At 46.4% G+C, this 22,674-nt stretch overlaps 1 protein-coding gene and 1 non-coding gene across 3 annotated transcripts in view; both read right to left on the bottom strand.

Annotated features, from left to right (window-relative positions):
- Window positions 1-387: 387 nt before the first annotated feature.
- TRNAS-GCU (transfer RNA serine (anticodon GCU)) lies at window positions 388-459 on the bottom strand. The gene has a single exon. It is a non-coding gene; the product is annotated as a tRNA-Ser (tRNA).
- Window positions 460-4,809: 4,350 nt separating this feature from the next.
- The window catches only part of LOC144114020 (arylsulfatase B-like), a 35,155-nt gene continuing 17,290 nt past the window's right edge, over window positions 4,810-22,674 (bottom strand). The window contains exons 8-12 of one of the 2 annotated variants that reach the window (XM_077647456.1): window positions 18,161-18,297; window positions 15,652-15,828; window positions 13,607-13,737; window positions 13,109-13,297; window positions 4,810-4,955 (exon numbers count right to left, since the gene is read on the bottom strand). In XM_077647456.1, coding sequence (XP_077503582.1) covers window positions 4,912-4,955; window positions 13,109-13,297; window positions 13,607-13,737; window positions 15,652-15,828; window positions 18,161-18,297 — 678 coding nt within the window. In that variant the 3' untranslated portion in view covers window positions 4,810-4,911. Of the gene's footprint in view, window positions 4,956-12,974; window positions 13,298-13,606; window positions 13,738-15,651; window positions 15,829-18,160; window positions 18,298-22,674 lie in introns of those variants that run through there. The other variant, XM_077647455.1, reaches the window with a different exon arrangement.

Below are 22,674 nucleotides of genomic sequence, written 5' to 3'. Positions count from 1 at the left end.
CCCTATTGCTTGGCAATGTGGCGCTTTTAGCGCCCTCTGATCCAGTCTACTTAACATGTTGCTTTCCACTGTTATGAAACAACCCCCCCCCCCCCCCCCCTTGGTTGCCGATATTAAAATTCGGATCTTTTCTGAAGGGCACATGTGATCTAAGACGTCACGGCCACGGTCCTTTCTGTAGTGACTCACAATAGAAAACAAGACACTAAGGAAGATGGTCTTCAAAAAATTTAGTTTATATGGGTATAACGTTCCAAAGCGACTCAGGCTATGAGAGATGCCGTAGTGAAGGGCTTCGGTAAATTTCGACCACCTGGGGTTCTTTAATGTGCAACTGCATCGCACAGTACACGGGCCTCTAGAGTTTCGCCTCCATCGAAATTCGACCGCCGCGGGCGGGATCGAACCCGCGTCTTTCGGGCCAGCAGCCGAGCGCCATAACCACTCAGCCACCGCGGCGGTTAGTCTTCAAAAAATGAACTTGGACAAAGGGGAAGGGAGAGAGATGAAGTAAGGAAGAGTGAGTTGGTGGGAAGACGGGAAACGTCGATCCACTGGCCAAAGTTTAGACAAGAGGATTTATCTTCGCCTGGGCAACTGCAGTCATCCTTGCCAAGAATTGTACAGGTGCTTTGATCCGAGAAGAAAATGGCAGAGTGTGTGTGTGTGTGTGGGGGGGGGGGGGGGGGGATGAGAGAAACGGAACTGTGTGAAAATATGGTGGAGAGGTGTTCGTAAGTTGTAAAAGTTGTCAAAAGGAATGTTCCTTTCCAGGTTTGCGCGCAACCATTATTCAGCTAATTGAAGCTTCCCTCCTTCCTGGTCTTCTTCAGTCTTGTGCCTCGACCATCATTTGTCACATGTTTTCTGACGAAGCACGAGTCCGTTAGCCAGCTCGACTCGTAACAGATTGTGGTGCACATGAATTATCAGGAGAAAAGCTGAAGTTCTTCTATGCATTGGCCTCTTAGAGAGAGAGAGAGAGCAGGGAAGATAGGCTTCCAAGAAAACACTAAAGTTGGGCAGGTTTTAACCACGGTTGTACCCAAAGGTCGAGCGATATCATTTTGGCAATGGCCCGGGCCAAATTTTGGAAATTACCGGGGCCAAATTTGGAGGTCGCCATCGTGTCGGGCACGCTCAGTTATGGTTGGACATCGATTTTGGTCCAAACCGGCCAAGGTGAAATTTTCGCGAGTGAGCCAAATGTTGGTAGTGGCCAAGCTCAAATTTGGAGGTCGTCAATGTGTTGTTCAAAGTCAAATTAGCCTGGGTATCGATTTGGGCTCAGATTGATGAAGGTCAAATTTTCGAGGGTCGGCCAAATTTTGGAATTGGCCAAGGCCACTTTTGAAGGTCACCATTGTGTTACCATGGTCAAATTAGTCTGGGCATCGATTTTGGTCCAAATTGATGAAGGTCAAAATTCAGGGGCGGGGTGGCCCAATGTTGGCAACACTCAGGCCAATTTTGGGACACCATCGCATCCCAAAGCATGCTTCTTCATCTGACTTAAGGCTGTTGATAGGAGCTGCTAAATCCGAAGGTCATCTAAATGTCAAATCTAGACTATAATTGAAGATTTTTGCATTGAGTAGAGTGGTAGCCCTACTCAATGCAATAGGCTCTTCGCTCCAAGGAGCAAGGACCAGGCTTGGATGGAGATGAGGGTGTGGTATGAGGAGGCTGGTAAGGTTGCGAACGTGAACTTGCAAAAGGTTTCGTCCAGGCATGGCGGCTGCGACTGCTGGCAAGAAAAATAGGAAGCCGGATTGACCTGAAAAGATAGCAAAACAAAAGAAACAGCAGCATCAGCAGAGGCGAATTTGGGGCAGATGGTCAAAAAACAACATAAAGAATGGGAAAGTGGAAATGGAACCGAAGAGCGTGTGGAATGTAAGAATGTCAAGTGAAGTAAAAGGAGAAGAAAAGCAACGCGGAAAACCGAAACCATTATGCATAGGTGTTGAGCCGAACGTAGGAAAGCGACAAAAGAGAAATAGGTGACGCAAAGCATAGGGCAGCCACGTGCTGCGTATGTTTCCTTTGTATCATTATACTCCGTTTCATACATAGCAAGCAACTCTGCAAAAGCTAGCATGCCTGTTCGCGCAGACTAAAACCACGCACAAAAGTAGTTCGCCATACTATGACAGTGACCACAGACACATTTCGTGCGGCAAATAATCTCAAGTACCGTGAATGGCTACCTCCTGCAGTTCGTTTTACCTCTTGCCACACTTTCGCTGTGCGACTCATCGAGACTTCGAGAAGCGGAAATGACATGTGGCGGTATGATACGCGGCTCGTAGGGCGAACCGCACTTGTAATTCCACCCGTGCCTAAAAAGTAGTCCCCACTCGAGGAAAATCATTGACAGAGGGCCCAAACACGGAGCGCCTCACAGCTTTAACCACGCTTTTCAATGCTTCCACTTCGTTTTATACTGCCCTCTCTTTTCGTCCAAACACTCGCCACGACTTCGAGAAGAACAAGTGCTACGTGGCGGAGTAACATGGTTTGGCGCACGCTCTAATTCCGCGGCCTCCGCAGCGTTGCCTGCCATGTATGAAATGATTCTTCGCAGCTCTGGGACCTATTAAACTACTGCCAGTAATTGCCGCACTTGCCCCGAAGAAGAAAGGTCTTGTTGTCAGAACGTTGGCCAGTGAACTCAGGCTTACCTTCCCGCACCCGGCGTGGTGACTCAGTGTCTTTGGCGTTCTGCTGCAGGTAAGATCGCGGGATCGAATCTAGACCGCGGTGGCCGCATTTCGGTGGAGGCAAAATGCAGAAACGCCCGTGTGCTGTGCGATGACAGTGGGCGTTAAAGATTCTCATGGTGTTGAAATTAATGTGGAACCGTTCACAGCTGCGTCCCTCACAACCCGTGTGTCGCTTCGGGCCATTAAACCGCCCATACCATTACGATACCTTCCCATCTGCCCTTTGTTCGTCGTGTGCTTTCAGTGGATTGAGTTTAAATACATTTTCCAGAACAAATGCAAATTGGTGCAAAGTGTAAAGGATAAGCGGCAAGGTGTACCCCGGAATTATGAACATTTGTCGTTTGACTAGCCACCAGGCATAATACCGTAATGAAAAAAAAAATGGCGGGGGAGGGAGGGGCAACTTTTTGAGCCTTAACAGTTACTCTCTTTAGGAGACTGCCACCACTTGGCGGCCCTCGGTGGCGGCCCGCGTCCAACTCTACTGGAGCCCATCCTTTTGGAGCTCTTTCATCTTGTTCTACGCAAAAAAAAGAAAAGATTGAATAAAAGTTGATAATACTTCGAAGTGTTCGACGCAGCTGCATGACAGTGAAGCAGTATATCTGTCGATAAGCTTTTCTTTATTGTTCAGTCGTATATTACCCTTGCAGAAATGAGCACATCCACTTTTACATCTGAATTTTTGTAGGTATAGCTTTCAATCTCAATAAGCGGCATCTGAAGAAACAAACATGAAGTAATAGCCTGGTCCGAATAGCTGCACATCGCTTAGCTATCCTTGCGCACTCTTGTTACGAGCAGTATTGAGAACCTTTCGCGTGCAGTTCCCATTCTCGAGTTTAAGCAAGATAAAAGCAACTTCTGGGTCGAATTAAACTCTTTGGCAACACATCATATTTTCTTTATAGCAGCTTGATATACAACTTTCTTTACCCGTCCGCTCTTTCTTAGTTATGGCAAGAGTGCCGTCTGGATAAAGAAACATAAATATATTGAACAAATCGAATTCGTTGAAGTCTATGCCGTGAGCTATATTTTGCCAACTTACTTCGGTCACTTCGTTACTTTTGCATCCTTATTTGTAAAACACAAGGTGCCTTGTCGCGTTTCGATTAAAGCAGGGGGATGTTCATTTCGTTGATGGTTCTTAACGAAGCTGAGCGCACCCAAGACCAAATTCTAAAGGTAAGGGCGCTGAAAACGTGCTTTTTCCTCACAGGAGATCACCATAATATTTTATTTCGCGACTAGCCATGCCATGGTCAAGATGAGGATGACATTTACACAAATGTAGCAAGAGCATTAAGTGGACATCAGCACGACGCGTACAGGAAATCACATCACGCACACGTCAGATACGTCAGTGCAGTGTTCACGGTGTTTTTAGCGGCGGCGACGACGGCCGTAGCCCTTCTTGACACCAACAGGGCCGTAGCCATAGCTGCCAAGTCCGGCTCCGAGCCCTCCAAGTCCACTTCCCAGCCCTCCGAGTCCAACACCAACGCCTCCGACACCTCCGACCCCTCCGACACCTCCAAGGCCTCCCAGCCCTCCGGCAAAACCACCTCCGAAGCCGGGCCCAAAACCGCCTCCAAAGCCTGCGAGGCCGAGGCCATCACCCAAAGCAAGGCCTCCCAAGCCTCCAGCCCCGACACCGCCCAAGGCAGCAGCGCCAAGGACGCCGGCTGAATAGGTGACCACGGGCCTGATGGTGTGCGACACAGAAGCCACTGGTTGCCTAACGTAGGTGACCACGGGCTTGGTGACATAGCCAACGCGCACCACCGGTTGCTTCACGTATGACACTGTTGCCACGGGCTTCGCGACGGCGACGGGTGCGGCCACAGCCACCGGCGCTGCAACAGCAACAGGCGCAGCTACGGGAGCTGCTACAGGCGCGGCCAGAAGGGGCGCGGCGCCGACGGCAAGCCCTGGCCCGAAGCCACTGAAGCCGGCTCCTCCGAGACCGACGCCTCCGAGACCAACGCCTCCGAGACCAACTCCTCCGAGACCAACACCTCCGAGACCAACGCCTCCCAGCCCGAGGCCTCCTAGACCGGCGCCTCCTAGCCCGACACCTCCAAGGCCGGCGCCTCCAAACCCGAGTCCACTGAAGCCAAGGCCGGCGCCACCCAGGCCAGCAGCGCCGATGCCAGGGCCATAGCTGAGGCCACCTACATCACCGGAGTAGGCGCATGCCACAAGCGCCGAGAGGAGCGCGAGCTGCGTGAAGCAAGCGCCGCCAAAGAAAACGTCGTTAATAGCAGTGCAAAAAAAAAGCGTGTGAGAAGAGCAGTCTAAAGTGACAATACCACACTTACAGCGTCGCAGCGACAGAGATCACCTAGTTTAAAGCGTAGTTTCAACGTGGCTCAGTGTATCTGATTTAAGAGCTCAACAAAAATGTTATACAGCTAGATAACACCAGACGTTACAGGTACGGTTTGTGTTATTGAAGTCCAAGTGTCATTGCTTCTGCCCGACAAACAACGACAATATACTGCAGCGGAAGGTTTCGTAAACAGATATGAAGAAAAATTGTTTCGAAGCTCAAGAAGACGCACATGTCGCACACTCCCTGTTATCGCATCTGAATGCACGCCGAAGGCTCCTGCACGTAATTACCTCGTTGCCGTCAGCGGCATGTGCCCACCTCTGGAGGTATCGGCCATGACATATATGTGTCAATCAAGTCAGAGAAACACTGCTCCATTCACTCTGAAAAGAGGTACCGCAACAACGCTGCTGTTGACTGACTCGCTTTCAGCTGGCCAAACAACTGCAGATGCGTCCGCACTGGTGGTCAAAGCCATTGCGAATGCACCCTATACTTGCCCGCGCGATGTTTGGGAACACATAAGAGATACTCCAGCGTTACGTTAAACGCGTTGTCGCATGCGCCTGTCCTACGGCAGACCACACATATATACTTACGAAGGTGTACATGGCTGTTGTTAGTCTGTTCTTGGCAAACGTTATGAAAATGGTGCCGTGGCATCGACCTGTGCGCCTCTTATATACCGTCGCCCCGAAGACGTCATCCGAGAGCCGGTGCCTCCCATTCGGCGCAGATGCCGCGGCGGATCGAGGAGAGGGGGTCCTCGGATGAGCCCGGCCCACACTCTATGGAGCCAATAGTTTCAATTTTAAGTTCGGCACGTACGAAGCTCCTTTGCAACACCCGCCGGCGAGGATGAGGATGCAAGCCGCCACTTCTATATCCGTTCTCATCTCCCGACAACTGGGCTTTTTTCCCGCCTTCTCTTCTGTGGCGAAGTACCCCTGACGCCGGTTCTTTCGGCTCTTCCGTCGCGGATCCCTTTCATACCTTCCTACAAGGGGCTGTTGCTTTCAAACCCTCTCAGGTATGCACCGGGCGTTTCCTCGGCGCACGTTTCCTGCTGCAAGGAGTTGTTTGGAGCGATAGGAAACGGCCACATACAATTACTAAGCGCTCGTAATGCGCGCTCCTCCGGCTCTCGAGAATTTCTCGCGTTCCTTTCTATATACTGGGAAAGGGATCCCCCCCCCCCTCTCCCGGCCCCACGGTGTGGTCCTACTGGAAGGAAGTGTCGCTGATGGCGAGCTGGAAGTGCAGGCACGCTTCTCTTGGCGAACGCGGATGTGACACTGCGAAGGCATGCAGCCGAGAGAGCAAGGCGACATGCCGCGCGGCCGTCACACCCGCCGCTCGCAACTGTGTACGCAATGGCACCACGGGCGCGCGGGCGTTCGATAAGCGCCTTGTTTGGTTTTGATAACGAAGAGATTCAGTGTCAAAGCTCAAGGTGACGAATAGCCTGCGCTCATATTATCGAGCGAAGGATTATGTGCCCGCCTGGAAAGGGGGTCGTGTCCAAGTCCAGGATTCTTGGACATGAATTTTAATTGAGAGGCAACAGTGCAATATTGTAGGCACTGTTATAGAAATGTTTAAAGGTAATGGTCCATTCTTCCGATGAGTAGCAAAATCTTTCTTTTAAAGTTTCTCCATCGCTCGCACCGAGTAGCTAAGACTGCAATAGAAAATCAATGTGGATCATTTTTTACGATTGTAAAAACGTTAACAGCAAAAAACTGCAAGCCTGCCCGAGGAGATCTGCGGATATATTGATTGTTATAGTGAAATCCTACAATATACGAAAAAATTGCGTTCATAATCAATTTCGCTGTGTTAAGAGGAAACGCAGGTCTTGAAATAAACAGTTTTTACTATCAAAGATATCGCAATGAAATTAGGCATGTGTATGTGTTTCTTCTTCCTATTTAAAAAAATATAATTAGTTTTAGTATATTTAAATAAATTCTCATATTGTAGGAAAATAACCGAAGCCTAATTAGTTAATTTCTTACGGGTCGTTAAGACACTTTCTGTACTTTTTCGTTTCGATTGAAATGAAGCTGTACCCAAAGACCGGCCATCTGGAGCTATTCTAATTATATTGTTGTTGAAGTAGATCATCATACAAAAATGTTATATTTTGTCCAAGCACCATAATTATGAAAGAAGCCGCCGCGGTGGCTGAGTGGTTATGGCGCTCGGCTGCCGGCCCGAAAGACGCGGGTTCGATCCCGGCCGCGGCGGTCGAATTTCGATGGAGGCGAAATTCTAGAGGCCCGTATACTGTGCGATGTCAGTGCACGTTAAAGAACCCCAGGTGGTCGAAATTTCCGGAGCCCTTCACTACGGCGTCTCTCATAGCCTGAGTTGCTTTGGGACGTTAAACCCCTATAAACATAAACATAATTGTGAAGTATAGTTAGGTGACTTTATGGTTCACAAAATTTCAGATGTTTGACTCAGCCAAAGAAAAACAGCTTACATCCACAGTTTAGCTCTTTCTTAATTCAAAGGTACAAGATTATTTGAAATTGCACCAAAAACACATAGTAAAAACTTCCGCAAGGCTATTCACGTTGGAAAAAAAACACCAAGCTGAGAAAATCGCATTTGAAGTGCGCGCGCCAGCAATTCAGAGGTCGTTGCAGAGGCCTCAAAAAATAGTGGAATGTGTACGATCCTTAAGTATTTCGCATTAGCGAGTAATACCAGGTAGTGGGAAAGGGGCCCAGCTTTCAATCAAAACCAAGATGGTGGCAATGCTGGAAGTGGTCGTGGGAAGCGACGGGCGCGAAGTCCTGCAGCATTTCGCTCTGAAATCACAAATTTTCGAGCTTCGTAGGCACAAAATATGTAGATGTTTTGTTATATGGAGGTCGAATTTAGACCTTGAAACTTTTTGCAAAATCGAAATTTTCGCGATTTTCGATAATTTCAAGAAAGGCATCTCGCCTTAAGATCATTCACCTAAACCCCTTTAGTTCAATCAGTTACGAGAGTTTCATGTGAGACAAATTATTTAAGGAGACTCAGCGCCGTAAATGAAAATCGTTAAAAATATTAACATTGTTAGTTTGATGCGGCAGAAAATCTCTAAAATCGGGTTAGGCTACATCGCTTTCGGGGAGTCGATAACTACGAAGTGCGCGGCCGCTTTCTTTCAGCCGCCTGCCACAAGAAGCCCGGCCAAGGCGGAACCCAGGAAGCGACGGACCTCAGGGAAACGAAGACGAGAGATAAACGCCGAATCAGCTTGTTGGAACTTTGGGCCCAGTCCAGGCGGAAGGCCCTTCTCGAGAACGTCGTCGCACCGCCAATCCATTTTAGTGCGTTCGGAAGACGGAAACGAGGATAAGGCGCTCGGTTTTCGTAGCCGGTGCGTGGTCGCCCGACGCCTCCTCGGCTCCTCTGTCCGCGATGCGAATCGCTGATGCGGCTGAAAGAGGCATCCCACATACTGGTGTGCCTGCCACTGTGGCCACTGCACCGCCCGCAGCAGCGGCCCAGGCACGCGCAACAGTGCTGCTGACGTGCCGCTATCCCTGCGTCCAGATGCCATGTCGGGCAGGCCGCCGGAGGTCCCGCGATTCGTGACCGCGAGCCCGGCCGCGTCACAGTTATCGCAGGAAATTCCGTTGCAGTGAAAGGCGCGCGAGCGAGCGAAATCTTCGGGCACCCTCCTTCAGACGCAACGCAAGCGCTTGTAGCGCCTTCTCGTCAGGCGAGACGCCCGTGTAGCTGATTTTTCTAAGAGGATGTACGCTTTCTTTTTTTTCCCCCCTTTTCAGAGAGGCTAGTGTGGAGTCACCTTTTCGAGCACAAGAAGGTAAAAAAGCCACAAGAAAATATCAGTAACCTTATAATAGGAAACAAGAAATGTTACAGAACAAAGCGATTTCCGTGCTGCCCTAATAGTTCGACGTTGTTGCTTCCATTAAAAAAAAAAGTAAAAAAAACACACAAAGTTGTTTTCATGTCACTATGTGCTGTCGTTAGCTGCATACAGAAAATAATCCCTTATTCCACTTTATGCAGTAGTTGCCGACTCAACTATAACTCTACAGTGCCCCCCTTTTTGACAAATCACAGCGTTTGTTACTACTGAGAGCAAGACAGATAGGTTCACTAAATAAGAAAAGGGCCGGTTGGATTCGCTAAAAAGAAAGCGGGAAGATTTTTCTAGTGTTCCTGCCCCTCCGACCACGACGGTTCTCCTCCAGTTTGAACACATTGCAGCTGCCACAAGCTCAAGCTTACCTTTACTGGATATAAAGGCTTTATTGTATTTCAGCGTACGGCATTTGTTCCGTCAGGAAATGTATCATTTCATAGCATTGAGGCACTGCGCTAATAAAGGGCGGCGAAACAGTTTTTCTAAGCCGATAAGGTCGTTAACTCCACGGAAGACAATGCCTCGAAAGGATTCGCGTAGTGAAACAAAACATACAGGTTAAGAGAGCTCTCAAATGGCACTGAGAATTTCCGCTGGCTTTCATTTCTACTGGCGGAAAAGCGCTGCTCGAGTGCAACCCTAGAATGCTCGTCGGACGCGGACAATAAAGGAAAGCCTGGCGGTGAGTCGTCCGACCAAGGCTCATTGGCTTACACTGTCGCCACTATAGCTCAAGCAGATTGGAGAACGATGGGAGACACAAGGCAAGCTTTTTTTTTTTTTGACAGGACGAGAGAATTCGCACCCAGATTGATAATCAATGCTGATAGCAGGTGAAATCCTCCATAAATCGTCACCACGAGAAACGACACAGCGTGAATCATCTTCCACGCGTAGTTCCTGCGCCTCTGCAAGGGGGATCTCGGTGCCAGCTATCTAGGCGAAAGTCGACAAAATCGCTCAACGGTCTTCAACCCTGAGGTGTTGTTTCCTGAATAAGAGGCACGGTCGCTTTAAACGCGACCGAAACGACTCTAAGGTCTTCAATAAAAGACAAACATTTGATGCCGAAATTACAAAATAATCAATGAGACCAAAACCATAATGGCTTCGTTGCGTAAGCTAATCCAGCAGCATTCAGGAAGTTAATTTTTAGCGCTGTTGCGTGCACTCAATCCTTGAGCAACTGCCGTGGGAAAGAAAGAAAATTAACTTAATTATCTCTCATTTCGCCTTCGCAGGTACCATTGTTAGTCAAAAAAGTTCAACGTTATTACCCCATTATGGCTCCCCGCATGCTTTCCACAGCTAGTTTTCCAGTTCTTTACCGCCACTGTGAGTCAGCGCTCGTTTTGCACTAATACTTGCACAAGACTGCTGCCCATCGCTTTTTGTTCACGCTCCTCAGGCGTTCTTTACACAAGATTTTATTCGGCGCATCCCAAACTTTAAACAACGTCTAATCCATTCCACCTACACAGCCTCATTTGTTCTTTTTCGTGAGAGCCTAAAACTGATTTTTTTTACAGCTCTGTCGCTGACTTCTCTTCTTGCTTGTACTTCTGACCTTACGCACAACACCATTTTCATATTCATATTTAACATTCCGCTCCGTATTCCTTAGTGCTCTATAAAGTCAGGATTAAAATATATTCCAAGTTTCTCCACAAGTTGTGCTACATGCGTTTAGCGTTAGCATTTGGAGATCAATGTTGGACTTCCAGAGCACGCTATATGACAAATATTTATGGGACGAGATGAAGAATTTTTAATTACATAAAAACCTGCATGGGTTCTCTTGTTCAGAAAGCTTTCAATCAAAGCGCAAATATAAATTCTAGCACAACTCAAAGAGGGTATAGTATATATAGTCCTTACGCCCAGTGCAACTAGCTCCACGTTCACCGCTTTCAAATTCGGCGCAGGTAGACAAAAACTTTATTGAGCTTACGTCTACCATAGCTGCCGCGGAGTGAGGTTTATACCCTCATGCTCGCTATTTCGTAAGCTTCCCATTCTCAATTCCTTACGCCACCAACGGTTACTAAGTGTTTATGGCGCTCGGCTGCTGACCCGAAAGACGCGCTTTCCATCCCGGCCACGGCTGTCGAATTTCGCTGGTGGCGAAACGCTAAAGACCCGCGTACTGTGCGATGTCAGCGCACGTTAAAAGACTCCAGGTGGTCGAAATTAACCGAAGCCCTCCTCTATGGCGTCCCTCATAGCCTGAGTCGCTTTGGGACGTTAAACCGCCATAAACCATAAACCATCAATTCCTTACGCAGATCTGTACGTATCGTTTGTCACATCTGTTCAAGTTCTCTTTCTCGTCCAGGATACCAGATACCTACCTGGAGGAGCTGCATGAATAGCACGCGCTGCTCTCAAAATGTTTCTCTCTTTTTTTTATTAAACGCGAAATCATCGAGCAGCACCAGTCGCTACATACCCGTACTGTAGCCACAGATGCAGTGGCTAGGGCAGTTTTGCGGCAGATGGTATACTACTGAACCTTAAGGTAGCCCTTTTCATCCAGGTCACTAATAGCCTGAGTCGCTTTGGGTCGTTAAATTTTCTAAACCAAACATTTTATTAAGGCTTCGTCACCTCCGTCATGGTCTGCATGAAATTATTACCGACATATTGACAAGTTGCGACACGCCGCTCTGTTTTGGCCTGGGGCATGGACCTCGTCAAATGGGATTTACTAACGACGGGTCATTGGCATTTCAAAGTTGGCTTGAATAGCTCGAAGAAGTTACTTGAACGGTTGTTGCGTGCTTTTGAAAAAACGTGCATCGTCGCATTCAACAGTTCGCCGGAGGTTCGTCTATAATTTAAACGCTGATGCACCTCCGTTAAAACATTAAGTTGGGCTAGTTGGTAACGGCTTAAAGGAATCATATTCTTAGCGGTAAGAAACAGACACAACACCCAGCTACACACACACAGGACACACAGGACTGTGTGTGTGTAGCTGGGTGTTGTGTCTGTTTCTTACCGCTAAGAATATGATTCCTTGATGCACCTCCTTGCAAGATGACGAACGAACCGACAAAGAACGTTCCTCACCGAAAGCAATACCGCTGCTGTGGAAAACGTCGTTATAGAGAGCGACCGCTAGGCATATGTAAACCCTCAGGCGGACTAGGTAATTATTTCGGAGGATGTTTAAACAATTCATCGTGGTCATATCTGACTGCAAAATGCTTCCTGTAGCTTAGTGCCACCCGACCGGACTGCGAATGAAAATCAGACAACAGTGGTATGCAGCTGAGATATATGACAGTAATTCTGAACAGAGGGCTCCCGGCCGCGCATGACATAAATCAAAACTAGGGACGAAACCTGCGCTTACCAGTATTACCTGAAAACAAATGGTTATCACCACTTTTGGTTTTCATTGAAGAAACCCACCCGGCGAAGGTCATCACAAATATCGTTAGAAAACAAATGGGAACATTTTTTTTAAACAGTTGGTGACGTGGGCGTGGTTGCTTTGGAAAACAAAAATACGAAATACTGCTGAATGACACACAAGCGTTTTCTTTCTTTTTTTTCTCAGTAGGATTTCAGGAAAACAACGAGAAGAGGCCCTGCACATATAGTCGGGGAATCCTACAGCATGAAATTTCCTCGCACTACTCTGCCAATGATACAATAGAATTAGGTGCGCTCACGAGCTCTACAGCGTTTGCCTTGCACCGTGCGATTTATTTCTGTTTCTCATACTGTGGCAGCTAGAACGGCGATTTCCCACACGTAAGGAACGTTTCAAAGCAGTCCGATATGCACTGTCTTGTCAGTAAATCCAGGAGTAGGTTAGGAGTGTGAGTCTTTCCACGAAATGCCTTAAGAAGTACCTAAATAATTTACAGTAGGTCGGTTGAACGTATTCGCTATCATTGACGAGTGTCTAAAAACTTTTCTAGCGACCTACATGCGCATACTACTGAAAAGCGCATTCTGGTTGCTCCTATGCGCTGATTGCCTGCTGGGGTGTAAGTCGACGCTCACAGTATTTCGAGCGGGTTTTATTGAATCTCATTCCCATGCATCCCAAGCGCCGACGCGTGAGTGCCATTTCAAACTATTTCCTCTCTTCACTGTCCGACGTGGCCGAGACTGTGGCCAGCGACAGACCGAGGTTGTCGTGCAGCGTACACCAGCCAGGCGCGTAGAGGCCGCCCCAGCGTCGAGGATCCCCGCGCGGATCGTCGTTTGGGTTGTCCTCGGGGGCCATATGGTTCGCCAGCTTCCGCAGTCGCCTCTCCAGCCGCGCCGCGATCTCCGGCTGTGATGATGACAGGTCGTGCCTCTCCTCGGGATCGTCTACGCGACGAGATGGGCAGAACGAGCTTAAGATAGTCAAATACACAAAAACTAAACCACTACACATGCGGTGAGTCATTAAAGTTTTTCTCAGAGAACCCGTTCTCAAGATGCCTTGTGCGTGCCATCTGCAACGCACAGTTAAAGGAAGCGGCGGTGAAGAAACGAACTACGTAAATTTAGACCTAACGTCGACAATACCCAATGAGCAATACAGCTCATTTCAGGAGGACTATTTGCTTAAGTGGGAAAATTGACCTCATTGCTTTACAAATCTAGCGCCGAAAATAGCGGCGATTGTTTACTCACTTCGAATATTATAAAGCGCGCGCGAGATGTTTCTGACATCTTCTTTTCCAACGACATCCTCGGAATTGGGCTCCGGGTACCACCCGTTTGGGTGTCCACCGTCACCTAAGATGAACTTGTAGTCGCCACCCCTGAGAAAAAAAAAATAAATCATACAGTGAAACCAGCGTAGAACGGGTTTGGAACGGCGTTTAACGGACACTAATTGAAGAAACGCAAGATAGTGTCCCTGCCGCATTGTAAGACCTCTATTCCTGTGATTCTTGGAAGAAGACAGCTAGAGCAGCAGTCATCACATCATCATCATCATCATCATGATCATGATGAGCCCACTCAGACTCACGATAAGGCAAAGGTCGCTCTAGGTAATATACAATTACCTTTGTCCTGTGCCAGAAGCGAGCGCCCTATTCCTGCTCATTTTCTAAACACGTCACTGAAGCCGTTCTTTTGTTGCCCCAGACGGACTCTTCCACTTATACCTGTATTTGCTATAAAGTTATCAACTCGAATTTTTTCTCTAACCTATGCAGTTCTCGTTTTATTTCCTTAAGTCACACCTCTTTTTTTTCTCGCATTGCTCGCTAAGCCGCCCTCACTTTGTATTCGTCTTTTCCTTAGCCTTTCAATTTCATAGGTGAGTTATACACTTTCTTTTTGAACGATATTACAGAGCTGCTCCTCGTTGCTTCAGAGTTCTTGGCGGATATGCTCCAATCCAAATTCGTTCAGCTAGTTTCCCCTTCATGATTCGAATATACCGAGACTAGTTTGTCCAGAAGAGCGTGTTCGTTCACTTCTAATACCTATCTATATTCGGTAACAAATTAGCGCAACACAGAATAAACCCGAGAGAGGCAGACAGGACGACGCGCTACTTTAAACTGATTCTTTTATTGAAGGACACACGTAGTATATGGGTACACCGTCACACCATTTATCAGCTGCAGCGTACGTCAAAATGTCGCACAGGTTAATAAAACTATAAAGGGAACACATTTGACATGGGGTGGGTTAAAAGTAATAAAGGCAATTGATGATTTATTAAAAGAAAATGCAAAATGGCACGTGGTGTAAAGGACCTAAGCAAGATGATTTAATGGGATCTGAAAGGATGACAACGAATTGAAATTGCATTAAAAGGTAAAAGCCTAAGAAACACACATGAAACAACATAAACCCTTCGGAAATGGCTTCGTACGCTGAAAACTACAGACCACCGCGCGAAAGACACCTGTACACTTGTTGTTTACTCGGAAAAATCTTTTTAAAAAGCGTTCTTCAATCTTATACAAGAATACGGATGCATCACTAACACACTTCAGACCCTTTTTCCTGGTCAAAAAAGCTTCTTTCAATTCATGGCGAACACGTCCTCGGCTTCTACCCCAAGCAATAGTTTCATCGAGTATGGGCCTGCGCGAGCGCAGATCGCAGTCCTTGCAATGTAGCGCGGAATAGAGCCCGTTCCAGTCCCCAATCGAGCATTCATGCTCCCTTTACCTTCCATTTAAACAGCGCCCTGTTTGAACAATGTATGACTTACCACATGTGAGGGATAAATGATAAATAACCCTCTCATTAAAATTCATGAATCTATGTGCATGCTTTCGTTCCGCATGCTTGTTCTCTTCTTTTTTCTCTGCTTACACGAGGACACAATGCGACCAGTTTACAGGTAGCAGAGAAAACTCTTGGAACTTTGCATGCTATATCGATTTTCGTGAGGTTCACCCTCCTTCGTTTAAGGCAATGCAAGCTGCCGAGACACACGAACCAGGCGCACTCCATATTTAAAACCGAAAAACGAACTCTCTTTTTTTTTTCATGTCTTTTTGCAACCCTGTTATTGATTTTGCGTATATTTTCGTTTCGATATTAAATTTTAAAAATGAATGAATCACAATCGTGTGTTTTCTACATATGTTTCATGCGTGTTAACTAAACAAGCTTACTGAGAACATCAATTCGGCATTCTCATACAGCGCCTGGTAAGCAACTGCCTTATGCTTAGATACAATTTACTCCGCGAAGTCGACCCTTACCTGATCGCTCCCGCCAAATGCGCGCGCCTTCGCAGATTGTAAACAAACTCTTGGCGTACTTGGTGTGCATCTTCGCTGAGCACCTGCCACTGGTTCACTCCGTCCAGGTCAGCATGTGCGCGCTTCTCGCCGGCCAGGCCCAGCAGAGTGGGGAACCAGTCGACTGCGTGCACTATTCTGCACCAGATGGCATTGTTTCGGAACTCTACAGGGCCCAATGACATTCGAACACGAATGTATTTTTGAGAAAATTTAATGCCGGCAGAGCTTCCTCATTACACTCTACACTGAGTAGTACATATCGAGTGAACGCAGGACATTTTTTGTTCCTGCTGTTTAGAGGCCTGACTGTGGCGCTTCGAGAGAGTCGATATTTCGGAACTGGAAATATAGTTTTGAATGCTCTCCATACAGACTTTTATGAGTATAGTATTGCGTTTAACGTGTGGCAATTAGTTTTCACCCAGCACACTCTGCCGTGATTTTTTACGGCCAGATTAATGTCATATTTAGGTTGGGAGAACTTTACAAAACTTCTACAAATGTTAACACCAAAATCTTGCAAGCGTTTCTGACTTCTTGTGTTCAAGCAAGTGTTCTCACGTTTGTTTCATCTCAAATCCACCTTCAACTGCCGTAATATCGGATCATGTAAACGATGACAGAATTACAATGCGCAAAAGGAGCGGATACTACGCTCTGATGTCGAAAAGAAACCAAATTAATTTACGCTAGCTGGATTCCACTCCAGCCTGGCAACTTTCCGATTACTAGCACATGAAATCTGCAACAGCTTGATCACCGCATTTTTCTTCCTTTTTTTCCGTAGAGACGTATGAAAGTTTACTGAAGCCCACACACGGCTCTGAACAGGAATAGGCTTGTGCCTTCATTATTTTTCACTCTAATAAAGGTGTTTTAACAGTCCTAGAAAAGGAAAACATAATTTAAAAAATGGAAAAGGATACATCAATTTCCACGCTGGTTTTGTTACTATAAATAAGTTTCCTATGTCTATGGCGTCTATGTAAAAACAAATTTTGCAGGTGTGTCGTAATTCTCTCTACAGCTTGTATATCAAAGATTAATGTCTTTGGGGAACCGATAAAAACATGTATTTCCCTCTTTCCCTCTTCTTAGCGTCTATAAGGATGTTTTATGCCCACGGAAAGCAATGCTCAGTATAATGCTGGTGCACTGCAGGTAATTTAGGTTCGCATTACACGATATTTCGAGTCCATTTAAATCGCGGAATCGTCCCATAAATTATGTACCGGTAATGCGAAGTCGCTAAATGCATTCTAGACGTACAAACCGCATGTATGTTGTCTTAAGCAACAGCTGCATGCTCATACAGTACGAAGCAGGAGAGGGGGGGGGGGGGGGGGGGCATCTGCACGCTCCTCGATAAATGCTTTTCGTCGGAATCACATGCAGACAGCAGAAACAGAGCAATAAATATTGCTTTTTAAAACCATGATAGCAAGTGGCGCAGGCACTTGTCGCTGGGGTCGCAATCATGTGCATACAAACTTCGAAATGCTCTGATACAGGAAGCAGGGCTGGATTTCTACATCTGTACTTGCCTGAATGCGGTTCCTGAAAAACTTTTCCGAAGGCATATGAGAAACGTTTGTAGCGACGCTTTTATTTTTGGTCTTACTAAATACCAGTAGCCGAAGTAAGTGTACGTGGGGCTCTTCGATTTCGTGTTTAATTTTTTTCTAAATTCCGGGAGGTGAAAATCGGGCTCTCTTCATTACGATCAAAGTCGGGTACAAATCGGGTTATACAAGAAAATTTTCCCTCTATCCAGTTCTTTCGGCTTACTTTTCCTCGAAAAAATATTATACTATTAACGGTCGTTCAGTTTTTAATGGTCGTTTACTTTTTGATTATCATTTTGTAAATCATCTATAAATAGTTTGCTCCGAAACTCTTTACGAAATCCAACATTCTTTCTGTAAATAATGCCTTGTCCCTATGTGAAGCACTTAAACTGCTGACCTAGGACTGTGAATTTTTGTACACTTGGAAACGTTTATTCAACATCGCAGCGGCCATTTCACACGAGCAGCAGTTTTGGAGCAGGGCTTCGTCATCATGGGGAAAATTAAGCAAGTAAGGCTTCCGGTGAATACCCGAGCTCCGGCCTCTCGCTTCTAATATACTTCTCGAACTTATCCTCTTATTAAGCAACGCCAAGGATACAAAGTGATGAAGAGGATTGAAATCATCAAAAGTTAACTGAAAGCACTGCTCTGGCATAAGTATACGACATCAGGTGGTGTCTATGCAGTTCTTTTAGATCTATGCACTTGCAAACTACATATCCTTGAAGGCCAATTTTCGGGTAAACATAGGTTTAACCCAATTCAGGATATCCACTCGAGGTGCAAAAAATTGGTTAAAATCGGGTTTTAGCCGAAGGCGGCGGGGACTACATGTGTATGCTACTTAGTCTGCCGTGTCCTCTAGAGAGAACACCCACACAATCACATGAACGTACTTGCTGTTGGAGTAGCCGACCTTCTTTAGCAGGGGTCCTGCCACAAAAGCCGGCACTCTGGTGCCGCCTTCCCAGAGTGTGTTCTTGTTACCACGGAGTGGCCAGTTGTTTCCACCTTGGAGAATTTGTCCGCCATTCTGAAAATCGTGAAACTGAGTCATCGGTTCGATTTTCGATATCATAACTTGCTGCTTTATCTCCGAGACCAAAGACCGCAGTCGTGAGAATATCGGCCTCCTTCTTAGAATTTAGTCTCCTGTCAAGTAGCCCATACCTCTAGCTTTTGAACAGTCGCCGTGTAACCGATTTCTTGTTAATTATACCGGGTGTTTCACCTAAGATCGTCTGGGATTTTTTTTAAGTAGAATTTTGTGTAAGAATAGCTCTTATTTCGGCACAGCACTGTTAGCGCTGAAGCGCATCAAAACACCTTATACTAGTTAGCACGTCTTAGCTGTACTCCGGTACGCTATAGAGTTCAATGCTATGCTGAAACAAGCGCTCCTCTAACTCAAAAAGCCTATTATAAAATTGCAGAACATCTCAGGTGAATAGCCCGGTATATCAGTTCTGTGAAACGATCTTCCTTCTGTACAAAATTTTTTCTACACTTGTCCGAGCAGCGAGTGGGCAGGAAAAACGCGACCTCATCAATCGTTTCAGAAATATGCAGCGCCACGCTGCCACACCTGAACAGAGCACCTTAGCACGTAACGTAGCCGCCTTAACAACCAGCAAAGAAATGACGCTTCTACTCCAGTTTGCACGCTATTCATCGAAGATTTATCACTAAATTCAATATAGTACGATAACTGCGACTGTATACCTAACAATTTACTTCCATGCGAGGAGATTGCGTGCCTACGGCTCTTCACCGCAGATCACAGGGTTTCTGAATTGAAATGCACTCGATACAAATGTTAAGACACACACGTTGACCATTAAAGAAAATACTTTAGCGGACTGTGAACTTAAAAATCCCCGGTGACTGCTGCAACGTTAAACTATCATATTGCCCCAGCCAACCACTCAGAGTGCCTGCCTGTCCCTAGCGTAACGAGAGCCGGAGCTAGGTTATGCAAAAATGAGTACAGTCTTTGTCAAAAATATACAGCCCAAGGGCTTTGCTTCCAAGCCATGTAGCGGGGCACTTTAACACGTTTACCATTCCTATGCTTTGAAGGAATGAGAACTTCAGTTCCTCCCGCCTTCGTGAGATTAGGGCCTCTGAGTAGGCAAGAGAAGCCGCGCTGCAGGGCTCAGAAGCAGACCCCTTGGACTGTATACTTTTGACAAAGAGTGCACCTGTTGCGAGAATGGGTCTTATGCAGTATTGTGTGTGGTTGCTTAGAAAAAGCACACTAATAGCACCCTTCACTGCTTTTTGGTTTATCCCCACGCCGCTTCTAAATGAGGAAAAATACAACCTAATGCTAGAGACCACTAATGCTACAATAAAAATTGTTTCTTTTTTTTTCTATTTGGCAGACAACCTCGGACAAACTCGGGCTACCTAGCGTCGCCTTCCTGCGCGATTGTTTCGTTCACCACATGGTGGTTGAAAGCTCCCTGGTGGGTGCTCAAGATGGAGCGGATAGAACACACGTTCGGTTCATGCAGTGTGTACTCGTGCAAACGGCCTCACGAGCATTTTGTATGCGACGAAGCGCGTCTCCAGCGCCGTGTTTATTCCGGAGCGGACGCGGTCAGCCTCGGCTCTCATCGACGTCACGTGCGACCTCGATCTTTACGCGGCCTGTGCGCGTTGTTCTCCTGGTCTTTTCCGGGTTTCCCATGAGAGATACTTCAGAGATTTTCACGCTGTGGTTTTCTCAGCCGTTTGTGCAAACACTGTCTTGGTGTCTTATCTTAAGTAGGGAAGACGCCTGCTAAAGAAGCATACGCTTTATATTGCTGGCAGCAATGTTCACTTTCTCAAGTTTCTCTTACACACGAAGTAGTAAAAGAAAATAGCTCAATTCCCATTCAGGTGGGATGGGGCTTTGGACGCAGAAAATACTAAAATACTCTATTGCAATGACATAGCCAAAGCTACGTTAATGAAACTTGACACAAATAATGCACAAAAGCAGTAATTACAAACTACCTTTCAATTTGTTCTTACATTTTTACAATGGCACCTTTTTTTGGTTTTACATTCCTTTTCTTTCTTATTTTCCGTTCTTACACATTCATACCATTCATATCAGAAATGGATACAAAACAGGGTGCTCAAATTACCACTGCGGAAAGCCACATTTATACTGCAGATGTTTGGTTTATGGTTTAGTTTATGGGGGTTTAACGTCCCAAAGCGACTGAGGCTATGAGGGACGCCGTAGTGAAGGGCTCCGGAAATTTCGACCACCTTGGGTTTTTTAACGTGCACTGACATCGCATAGTACACGGGCCTCTAGAAGTTCGCCTCCATCCAAATTTGACCGCCGCGGCCGGGATCGAACCCGCGTCTTTCGGGACAGCAGCCAAGCGCCATAACCACTCAGCCGCCGCGGTGGCTTTATGCTGCAGATGTGAAAGGACAGTTTTAAGCCTATGAGACAAACAATATTTCCCTGATTTTTTTGTTTCCACTGACAAAATTCATTCAGGGTAAACAAAGCAAAAAGCTTGAGATCGCAGTTTTCCTGCAAGCTTAACTTGCTAATTTTTGTCAAATTCTGGCCATTTTTGTAATCATTGCTTCACTGCATTATTTGTTTCGTTTCATTAACTAATGCAGCTTTGATTGCACCGCTGCTACATAATATTTTATTCTTACTCTTTTATTCTTCCAAAGTGCTGGACTTTCTGTGTGCGTGCGTGCGTGCGCACGACTTCATTTCAGGAATAAAGTGTGATTTCAGAAGTTGCATATTGTCTCGAAATATAGCTAAAATGTTTTCACCAGTATACGATTCAAGGAAAATAGCTTCGTTTACCGGCTTAAAAGATAACTAGCACGAAACAAAAGCTTCCACTTGACAGCGGTCCTGCTTCAGCGTGCCAAGACCTGTTTCAGAGACCAAAAGCCGCTTTTCTCTGGAGCGCTGTCCTCAACGGGGTCTTTGCGTGCCCGCTAGGCGAGAGATATACGCCAGCAGCTCTCATGTGGTAGCGTTCAAGGCCGGTAAATAAAGCTGCTTAAATGGTACCTTGGCGCAAACATTTCCGCCAGATGCTTTCCAAGTCGATCTATTACTCTGTTATGCTCTGTTTTGAACTGCTATAAGTGTAACTGTTAGCGAGGCATTCTTTTTTCGGAGACCAGATGGGAGATGCATATTCTAATTCTGACCTAAGCTGTCCTTTGAATGCTAGTAGCTTCACATGCTGTGGGGCAGAGTGAAAACGACGCTTCAAAAAGCCGAGCGTTTCATTGTGGTATGATGTAATTGTTATAAACATGCGTATTCCGCGTAAGATCAGTGCAAAAATGAGCACCAGAATATTTACGACTGAGCCAGGTCAACAGGAACGCCTAAGATGGTGCAGTGGAACAGGAGATGATCACGGCGACGGCTTAAAGAAGTACGAAACTCTTCATGTGCACACTTTTTCAAGGCATGAGACTAATATTACAGTCGTCTTCCTGGGCCTGCTACACTATGTGGATGTAAATTCGTGCAACTCCCAACAAGGCCTGTATTTGCTGTCATTGCTTTGAGCAGTAGCAGCCCCCGTTGAACTTATGACTTCTTGAGCCAGGTTTCAAGTTTTCCGCGCTATTGCTTCCACGCTTCATGAGTGTCTCTGTGTTTTAGTACAATTGAGTAAGGTGCGTGAGCTCGAGGAGCTGAGTGAGGAAACAGCTGCCCGAAGGAAGGAGGGGCCCACGGAACAAGGGAAATGCGTCTCGGAATCTATACGAGGTAAAGATAAGGGTCGGCTCGCAGCTAGTCACCAGAGCTATCCTTGCCGTATCTCAAGCATGCCGTGAAATACCGGTTTTTCTCCCGAACAGCGGCTCATTAAACACTAGAATTACTCGACTACACCCTTACACCCCGTGTTGGCCTGCACGAGATGGGCAGATGAAGTATGTAGAGCGTGAATTCATCTGCTCTTCTTGGGAGGCACTGCAAAAGCATGCTAAAGTTTCCTTTTACATCTTGCTTGTTTACGAAACTATTGAGCTCCTCTTAGGGCCACTTTTTCCTCGTCCCACTTTCCGTTCATCAAATTCGATTCTAACTCTGAAGAATTCTTGAGGCACGTAGTAGACGCACTTTGAATGATTTACAGCGTCACTGCACCTATTGCATTTGGTACACAAATAGTGTCATAAAACGTTGTTTCAAGCTTTCATTATTAGGCATAGCTGGATTCTCGTAAGTCCTGTTTCGTGCCAAAACGCTCGTTTACGCATTTCTTTCGCGTAGCTGCTGCGCCGACACCACTGTGTTACAAATATACGGCAGCTTAGCCTGTATAGGCAGGCTAAGGGCGTGCGTTCATACTGATAGGAGAAAAATGTGACGTCGTAATTTTCGCTAACATACTCGGGAAACAAGTAA

The sequence above is a fragment of the Amblyomma americanum genome, chromosome 1, assembly GCF_052857255.1.
Source record: "Amblyomma americanum isolate KBUSLIRL-KWMA chromosome 1, ASM5285725v1, whole genome shotgun sequence".
Classification (NCBI taxonomy): Eukaryota; Metazoa; Arthropoda; class Arachnida; order Ixodida; family Ixodidae; genus Amblyomma; species Amblyomma americanum.
Note: the sequence above shows the minus strand (reverse complement) of the source record. Positions and strands in the feature narration are given on the sequence as shown.